Raw genomic sequence first — 10,216 nt, forward strand, 5'->3', positions numbered from 1 at the left:
GGCAGTTACCTTTGGTTTAATGTATTTTACTTTCTTTTTTTAACTTAATAGTTGTCACTGACATGGCTGGCATAACTTTTTCTGTGCCTTGCTGAATTATGAATTTTTTTCCTTTACAAAACAAGATAACAATAAAAGTTAGAAATATGATACTTAATGTCACACTATTTTCAAAACATATATAACTGTAAACCTGCACCATCTTTCTCTGACGAGCCAAGCTAAATAGTTTTTATTGCCTTGAAGTCAGTAAGGAGAACATGAACCTGTCATATTTGGCCGAACTTAGAGACGACAGATTCATATATCATATAACAGACATTACCGTCTAACTTGTTGCTGTTTGGTGAAAAAGCTCCACATTGTCCGGTTTTTCGGCAGGATTCTTTTACCAACCGTCTGTTCTTACCTTGAAAATAAAAAGGAACATATCTTTATAAAACGAATAAAAAAGTACACATGTACTATTTTTTTGGTGCAAAATGCTTTGAACTCTATGAGTGAACTGCTAAGAGAAATGAGAAAAGTGTATGAAATATTGGTGGGGACTGTACCTGTCAGGGCAAATTTAGTGGGGACATGTAGGCACTAGAAACTCAGAAAGTCTTGTGTGCCTGCTCATCTCCTGTCTCCCTGGTTTTTCCCTCTCCACTTTGCTGTTAGTTTAATAGAATGCTTATGCATTTTATCAAGGATGAGGATGTGTCTCCATCCCCCGACCCACGCACATTTTCATGGTGAGTATTTTCTCCTCCTTCGTTCTCTCATTTTTCTACTCGTTAGCAGTGTGCAAACTCTTTAATCTTTCTCCTCCCTGAAGAGAAGACTGCCCTGTAGACACAGAAGCATAGTCAGCATTTCAGTCCCCTATCATGTCACAGACCTCCTGACCTAACCAATCCACAAAATCCTCACTTAAATAACTAATTCTAGACAACTGAGGAGCCAAAGGATTCATTCAACTCAGTTTAACTCAGAATCAATTAACTCAGTTTTATTTTCTTATTTGGATGCAGGGGTGCTGCCAGTAATTTTGGTCCCATAAAAGGCATTGATATTGCCTCTGTGTTAATTACAGAAACACAATAGGCTCAAAAATGTTACATTAATCCTTAAACACAACAAAATAATAATAAAAAAGTTGTAGTCATGTTCCGTTTTAGATGGCACCCGGCTGGGCAGCATCATTAATGTTCTGATTCCCCTCCAACATTTAGGAAGATTAACTAAGTAGTTGTATCCAGCAGATACCTATGTTATTTTACTCAATAGGTTAATAATATATAGTTAATTTGAACTTTTCAGGTAACGCACCTTTCTGAAAAAAAAAAAAAAAAACAAGAGCGGGGAAAACTGGGTCACAGTATAGGACACCTTCTCCCTCTGTCCTCTTTTTCCTTCCTTTAATTCCTTTTTGAAACCCAGACTTTACATTTTTCAGCTGCGGACATTATTACCACACTGCTGCTTATTTGCACATTTTCTTGTTAATTTTTTTTCTTTCCTTATCACTACGTCAAATGACGTGCGCGTGGCATTGAAGCCCTGTAAGAGTGAACTGCCGGTGACAGACAGGGAGACCTGATGCGATGCGGGACCTGAGTGCCAAACAATTTTATGGGAGGGGGATTTTCAATGTAGTTTTTTCAATGTAGTCATGCTTTGTTTCAGTTTACTACTGAAAAATGAGGATGAACATGAAGATTATTTATTTTACTGCTTGATTTTCTTTTTACATTTGAAAAACATAGTGGGAGAAATCTTTCTTCTTTTTTTTTGGCCCCCCTCACTAAGGGGCCCTTATAATCATATTAACTTTTCCCCCCAATACGCGCCCCTGTTTGCGTGTTTTAGCATAAGGCAACCCGAGAGCAAGCTCTGATTTACAACAGGTCAGAAAGAGCAACTTTGCCAATGTGGAAAACTGGCTCCCTGCCGAGCGTAAGTTAGGGTCAAATCACAAAAAACAAATTCAGAAGCTGGTCATCAAAGTCTGACCATTTCATCTAGTTTGGGAGCTATACTTTTAATAACTGGCTGTAGAGAGAACTTTTAAATGGACGACAAGAGAGAGGGGTGAGGAACAGGCATGGAAGAGTTTAGGCAAGGAAGAAGATTGGAAGAAATGGAGATAGAGAGAGAGAAAAAGGTAAGATAGTTACAGTAAAGTAAGGGAGAGTGGAAGATGGGGAGGTTGGATGTGTTAATACACAGGAACACTGCATCAAACCAATGCACTGCTCTGAGCCTGGCTGAGCAGCTGAGAGGAGTGCGTCAGCAGTACATTCACGCTCCCACTGAAGGACAAAGGGAGGGGGCAGAGCAAGAATCTTAGCTGCCTGCAACACCGAGACACATTGATGGGGGGGGGGAGAAAAGAGAGATTGGAGAATAAACAAGAAGAGATGAGGATAGGAATGCTGTTCCTGCTGTTTCTGTGACGGTGGGCTAGCTGTGAGAGTGCTCGCGTGGCTTGCCATCTCTCTCGCTAAGTCTGCTTTGCACACACAATTTTTCTTTTCCTCAGATCCATCAGGAATTCTTCCTCTCATTTTCTTTCAAGCTCCCTCATGCCCTCTCTCTCTATGCTACCCTGACTACTGCAGTAGTCCACCAGCCAGCATCAAGTCTGACAGCCCTACACATGGCTAACTGCCACAACTTACTACCTCAGCCCTGGAGAAAGAAATATTGACGCAAGCAGAGGGAGACTACAGGAGACAGAGCAGGGGACAAAACAAAGACCGGAGAAAAGAATTCCCAACATCTCTCGTGGTTTAAGGAAGCAGATACGGAAACCAATTCCACTGTTATCCTCTCAGCGTCATCTTTTCCTGTCTCTCTTTTTGCAGAAGAGGACAAGAGTGTTTTTCTGTCCCTCTCTTCTCTCTCTCTTCTCCGTCAGCCTTTTGCAAAGCTCCGACAGTGCAGCGTACCCCCCCCCACCTCCACTGAACGCCACCATCTCTCCCACCACCCTCTACCCCCCTCCCCCCAGGAATAGACGGATTACTGCTAACTGTGCACACGGCAGCATGCAGCTGCTCTGACCGGGGCCAGCCCAATGTTAGGAGGAGGCAAGAGGAACGCAGAGGATGGGCGAAAAGCGTGATGACTGTGCCGGGAGTTCTTTAGTCTTTTTTTGTCTCCCAGTCTCTGTCACAACAGGGCTAATAAGCAACCGAAAGCCCTTGGCAAAGTCACAGTAAGGAAGCTCTCTCACCCAAACAGGAAAGCAACAAACGAGCCAACACATGCACCAGGAGCTGACAGAGAATGGGATTTTTTTTTTCTTTAATTTAGTCTGTTCTTTTCTCATCCTTTGTGGCAATCAGCTACGTAATGGATTATTGTGATTTATCCACTGCATGTTGGAATCTGCATCCTGGTATGAGGGGAGTCGGAAGAAGAAAGCATTCAAGCACCTGCTAAGATTTCATGGCCTTACCTTTTGCGTTAAGTATTTTCTAAGCTTATTTATGTTTTTAATTTTAGAAGCCATTTAATGTCAACGGCTATTAGAGTCACTTCACTTTTTTTAAGACAAGGACAAGAAAGCTTTTTCCTTCTGTTATTTCATGGGAAGGATTTATCAGTGAATGTCATGCACAGTTTGCTTTTAACTTTTGGGAGAAAAAGGAGCACCTTTAAACTAATGAGGTGAGTTAATAATGCTATTCAGCCTTTTTTCTTTATTTCTGATTTGCTGCTCAGACAATTTTTGTCGGAATAACCTTTCTCATTCTTTCTCTGCCTGTTTCCACCCTCATTCCTTCACACAAAATATGTTGATGCAGCATCTTCGTGCACTGTCGATGGAAACTGGGAGCCTTGGGCTTCTCCAGCCAGGCTAGGGTGGTCTTTCCTTCGGTGTGTCCCATCTCCCCCCACCATGCAGAATAATGAGCCCTTCACACCATGAGTCCGTTGGCCCAGGTTAATGTGCAGTCTACCTGGAACACAGCCCTGCTCGCCGTGCTTTCCCTAATGGTACCTGCTCTCAGTATGTGCCAGTCCACAGGCCCCGACTTAGGCTCATCAATCCCACAGAACTGTCCAGGTGTGTGCTCGTGCACTAACCAGCTCAGCAAGGTGGTGTGCACACGCAGGGGTCTAATCAGGGTTCCTCCGAACATCCCAGCCAACACCAGGTACCTGAATCTGATGGAGAACAGCATAGAGACTATACAAGCTGATACCTTTAGACATTTGCATCATCTGGAGGTGTTACAGCTGGGAAGAAATGCAATCAGGCAAATTGAAGTAGGGGCTTTTAATGGTTTGACCAGCCTCAACACCCTGGAGTTGTTTGACAACAGACTAACAGTCATACCAAGTGGAGCATTTGAGTATCTTTCAAAGTTGAGAGAACTGTGGCTCAGAAACAACCCAATTGAAAGCATTCCCTCTTATGCCTTTAACCGAGTTCCTTCACTCATGAGACTAGACCTTGGAGAGCTAAGGAAACTGGAGTACATCTCTGAAGGGGCTTTTGAGGGCCTTCATAACCTCAAGTACCTGAATTTAGGGATGTGCAGTCTGAGGGAGTTTCCTAATTTGTCACCTCTCTTGGGATTAGAAGAGTTGGAGATTTCTGAAAATGTTTTCCCAGAACTAAAGCCTGGGGCCTTTCTTGGGCTTAAGAATTTACGCAAACTTTGGATTATGAACTCTGCCATTACAATCATCGAGAGGAATGCATTTGATGACATCACTGCTTTGGTGGAGTTAAATCTAGCCCATAATAATTTATCATCCCTTCCCCATAACCTGTTCACCCCTTTACAGTACCTGGTGGAGCTACATTTACACCACAACCCTTGGCGCTGTGATTGTGATGTTGTTTGGCTCTCCTGGTGGCTCAGAGAAAATATTCCCACAAATTCCACCTGTTGTGGACGCTGTCACACTCCAATCCAAATGAGGGGAAGATACTTAGTGGAAGTTGATCAAACAACATTTCAGTGTTCAGCACCAGTAATACTTGATGCTCCAAGAGATTTGAACATTTCCGCTGCAAGGGTGGCAGAAATGAAGTGTCGTACAGCAGCCATGAGCTCTGTCCGATGGCTTCTCCCAAATGGGACTGTGTTAACCCATGGTTCAGCTCACCCAAGGATATCTGTTCTCAACGATGGAACTCTGAACTTTTCCAATGTCTTTCTATCTGACACAGGAATTTACACTTGCATGGTGAGCAACATGGCAGGGAATTCCAATGCTTCTGCCTATTTAAATGTCAGTAATGCTGAACTTAACACATCTAACCTATCCTACTTTTCAACTGTAACAGTGGAAGTGTTGGAACCTACAGCAGAGGAGACCCCTAAGCCCAAACCCACTTTACCTGCCTCACCCTCTGTTTTTCAACCTGTCTTTATCTCAACACCAACTGTGCTGTTTCAAAATACGCAAACTCCAAGGCAGGTTTCAGTCCCCACAGCCAGAATCCCTAGTGGTCCACCTGCCAGTCTGGATGAGATGATGAAAACTACAAAAATCATCATTGGCTGTTTTGTAGCTGTTACCTTACTAGCAGCAGCCATGTTGATAGCATTCTATAAACTCCGTAAGAGGCATCAGCAGAGAAGTACTGTGGCTGCAGCAAGGACCATAGAAATCATACAAATGGAGGAAGAGGTTCCACCTGTTCCTCCACCTACATCTGGATCTAGTGGTTCTGATGACACAGGTTTGGTACTGCCAACTTTAGTGGAACACAACAGCAACACATTTAAACCTGTGTATGTCTCTTCCTCCTCTTCATCCCGACAAGGGAGCTATGGGGCCCACTGGACCCAAAACAACTCTCTCCATCGCTCAGTCAGACAGCATCACAGCCACATCAGTATTATTGCTGATCCCTATGTCATAATGACCTCTCATGGCAAAGAGAAAGTTCAGGAAACCCAAATATGAATTTAACCTTCTGTAGATGTACTTCTGACTCTGTCTAAAACTCTGCTCATTAGTCCATGCAATGCACAAAGAGAAAAATATGAACTTTCTTTGTACAGAAGTGCAAAACAGACTTTGTTGTATATGGCTATAAACACATATAAATATGAAATATATATATGACTGAAGCCAGGCAGTGGTAAAATGCAGAATATAATAAAAAAGAAAGCAAATTGAAACTATTTTTTACTATCTTGTGACTTATATTTCAAAAAATTAAATAAGTTGCTTTTTTGACTGAGACAAAATGATATTGTCTAATGATACTAAAGAGACAGTTTGTTTTCAGCACATTTTGGGAAAAGTAAACTCTCCTTTAAGGCACCACTTTCTAAATGCAAAATAATAAAAAAAAAAAACATTGTTTTTACTGTGCCAAATATATCATGCAATAAAACAGAATTCCATGAATTAATTACACATAACTTAACATTTCTTAGATAGCAGCAAAATGGCACAGATAATTTGTTCTGATCAGTAGCTATCAGCCAAATGCTTTTGGACTGCAGTTAATATCTGCAGCTAAGGTTTTAACTCTGTGTGTGCTGGTTTTGGTTGTATTTCTAATAGTGCCGATGTTTTTTGTAGCACATCTGAAAATGTTTATTTCATGTGTACATGATTCCCCACATGTTTGACTGGCAAAGTTGACATTCAGCATAACAACTGTTACAAAAAAATGTATTTTCTGTCATCAGTTGCAATTTGTATTATTTCCCTAGGTTTTTGAGATGCTTCTTATTGGCTTGTGTAGTGTTTAGGGCTAATCTAGTAATGCTTACAGCAGTTGCCTGACTCGTCTCTGCAAGGGCTCATTCCATAAGTAATGTTTTGAAGGAAGTGACATGATGTGCATTAAAATGGGTCTGTTTGATTATTCTACTTTTAGGATAGAAAAAATGCAGAGGATTTAAGTCAAATAAATGAATGTCTGGAGCTTTTTCATGGACTAAACTAATAAATTATCTTATTTTCTTTTACCCTTTATTTTTAGCAACACTATTTTTATGGAACAACAAAGGGGGGCATGGAAGTAGTAAAAATATTTTGTTTTTATTTCTCTAACCTGATAGACCTTCATCTGATGTTTTCCGTATCTGAGTATCTCTATATTTCTGTAAGTTGTTTAGTCTCAAAGGCCAAAGGCAGTATTGTAAATGGTACCTTTCCTACATCCCAATCGTCCTATGCATCTACTTAGTGTCTGCATGAATGGGGTTTTAAGTAATTGGTGTACAATGCTGCATTATACCCCACAGTGGGGCTCTATGCAGGTCAAATAGGCTATTGGTCTTTGATGCCTGAGCCTAGTTCTCATCATTAATTTCTCTGAAGGAAAAAAATACATGCCTCACACAGTTCAACACAGTATGTGTGTTCCTTTTCTTACATGCTCATCCTCAGAGCTGATTGTTTTCTGAATCTGATATTAAGAAGAGAACAAAAGGTGTCTGTTGTCTATGAAAAAATTTATACAAATGACAGTGCAACTTTGGCAATATGCAATGCCACTTAAAAACAGCAAAGCAGTTTGTTTCTTTTTTTCATCAGATGTCATATGTGTCGGTGAATTTCTAAGCAATGATCTTGATGTCATGCAGCTACAAGGAGGCCAGCTACCATAACTGTGGCTTGCTTTTTGTAATAATTTAAATGCCTCTTCTATGATGTTAAACTCATGCCATTTATACAGTCACTCAGCAGTTCTCCTATATATTGTAATGATTTTACACATGCTATTCAGAAATGTAGGTTACAGGTCATTTGAAAGTTTTATATTTGCAGTGTAATTTTTCTAATGCTAAACAAACTTGATATAAAGAGGAAATTAAAATATGATACCTGTGATAACAATAAAGCATTTTAAATTGACAGTGCCACCAATATTTAATTTAAATACTTTGCACTCCACATGTTATACCAACTGGTTTTATTGTATTACAGACAAATTGATGTTACCTTGTTAAGGATGCATAAAACACATTTTGAAAAAAACATACACACACAAAAAAAAACACTCTGTGACATAATCTTAAACTGAATTTTAAAAAATGAAACTTCATTTTGAGTATTTCTTAAAATGTGTGAAAAAGAATGAAGAAAAAGATATATCTTGTAGACAAACTCACGCATGACAAAAATATTTCTTCATGTAAGGAAGTTGTTTTTTTCTGAAACATTTATTCCTTAAATTGACCAAACATTTTCTATCACTATCCTGCTAAAACATCCTATGATAGCCACATTACTTTAATAGTCCTATTTTTTGGGTAAAATCCACTATATTTACAGTATAATTAAATGTTTTTTTATGAGACATAAGTCACAGTATTATGCATCATTCACAATGCTCTACATTGGGCTTGCTATCAGCAAATGCGAACTTATTCAAGTAAAGTTAGACAGTTATTATTTGCAGTGAAAATAAAGATTGGTGCCTTAAGCTTTACCCCTTATGGCTATGCTTGAGACTATTATTTTGAAGTAATAAAGTGTTGTTGAAAAACTCAGCTTATAAGCTGCTTTTGTGGATTAAAGTGTTTGTATGACAACATTTAAAGGGAGCAGTAAAACGAAAGAAAAAAGAACCAGAGAGTCACACAACCTTATTAAGATCTTTTGCACAGAGGGAAAACTGTGACTGGCTTGCTATTAGCTGTTAAGTTAGCAGCACCCAAATGTGCTTTAAACACTCTTGAAATCTGCTAAGCTAATTCTGTTTGAAAATTTTCCATTTATTGACTCCTGAAAAGCGTCATATAATCGTCAAACTCTTTTTCTTTTAGCTCTATTTTTGAAGAAAGAAAAAAAAAATTTGATTGTTCGCAACAAAGATCTTTTTGAGAACTTTAGGAATATTATTCCAAAAAAAGTAAAAAAAAAAAAAAAAAAAAAACTGGACTTAGTTTCCAAATTTTGATGACGTTTCACTTCCCATCCAGATTTTTCAGCGAAACGGCTAAAAACTTGGAAACTAAGTCCAGTGGATTGGGTTTTTTTGTTTGTTTGTTTTTTTTTTGTGAACGACTATGATCTGGATGACTGAGAATCTTCATCAACAATACAAGAGTATGCTCATTAATTAAAATAAAGAAATTCTCAGGTTTTCTTAAAAATATTTCTAAAGTCACAATGTGACATGATCAGCTCAATTAAACTATGACCTCCACCTTATCTCAGCATTTTAACATGGAAGGGGACTGCTATTTCTTGTAAGAGTTTAATAAAAGTTGACTACTTCATTATTCTCATAGTATCGTATCCTTCTTGTAGTTGTAATTTTCTTTCTTGTAATGTTAGGACTTTATTCTTGTAATGCAGTTCTAACATTACGATTTTATTTCCATGAAAATGTGAATTCATTTTTTAGTAAAAAATGACAATAATACTCAATGTACCAAGATAATTTGATTCATAAAAATAATTTAAAAAAATCTCATATTGGTTATTGGTCAAAATCTCACATTTTGTATCATTTTGTATTTTGTTTAACATACAGTAGAGAAGTGAAATAATCAGACCTTTTTGTATTATCATTTGAAAATTGTGCATTATATTTAACAAAAAACCCAAACATCTGAAAATTTTGCATAGTTGTCAAAATGTTAAATAATAAAACAAAATCAAATATCCGCACATGGGCAAAAGTTGGTTCCCTCCTTTGATAAAAGAAAAACTCACAATGGTAGAATCTGACCAAAGTAATAATACATAAAAATTTGATGAAATAAGCAAATTAATGTCAGACATTGCTTTTTAACCATGCTTCAACAGAATGATTTTGAAAAGTAAACTCATGTAAACTTGGACAAAATGATGGTCCATGTTATATTTTGTTGCACAACCTTTTGAGGGACTCATTGCAATAAAAAAAAATCCTGAAACTGTCAGTTCATTTTTTGGCCCACCACTCATGAGCAAACTGCTCTAGTTGTTGCAGACTTGAAGGGTGCCTTTTCCAGACAGCATAATTCAGCTCCTTCCAAAGATGTTCAATATAATTTAGGTCAGGACTCATGAAAGGCTACATCAGAATAGTCCAGTGTTTTCCCCTTACCAAAACTTGGATGTTTTTTGTTGTATTTCTCTTTACATTATCCTGTTGCAAACCAGTGACCTAAGACTGACACCCAGCTCTATGACACTGGGCAGCACATTTTTTTTCTAGAATCTCTTATAGGTTTAGATTTCTTTTTATCCTGCAGATATTTAAAACACCCCGATGAAGATAAAGCAAAGCAGCTTCAGCACAGAACAG

The 10,216-nt window shown here is 38.5% G+C and overlaps 1 protein-coding gene across 1 annotated transcript; it reads left to right on the forward strand.

Moving 5' to 3' along the window:
- Positions 1 to 2,372: 2,372 nt before the first annotated feature.
- Positions 2,373 to 8,718, forward strand: lrrc4 (leucine rich repeat containing 4). The gene is made up of 2 exons (XM_015381876.1): positions 2,373 to 3,660; positions 3,798 to 8,718. Exon 2 carries the CDS (start codon positions 3,919 to 3,921, stop codon positions 5,917 to 5,919), a length of 2,001 nt encoding a protein of 666 aa, XP_015237362.1. The 5' UTR covers positions 2,373 to 3,660; positions 3,798 to 3,918; the 3' UTR covers positions 5,920 to 8,718.
- The last annotated feature ends 1,498 nt before the right edge of the window (positions 8,719 to 10,216 follow it).

Source organism: Cyprinodon variegatus, unplaced genomic scaffold, assembly GCF_000732505.1.
Source record: "Cyprinodon variegatus isolate N-32 unplaced genomic scaffold, C_variegatus-1.0 Scaffold244, whole genome shotgun sequence".
NCBI lineage: Eukaryota > Metazoa > Chordata > Actinopteri > Cyprinodontiformes > Cyprinodontidae > Cyprinodon > Cyprinodon variegatus.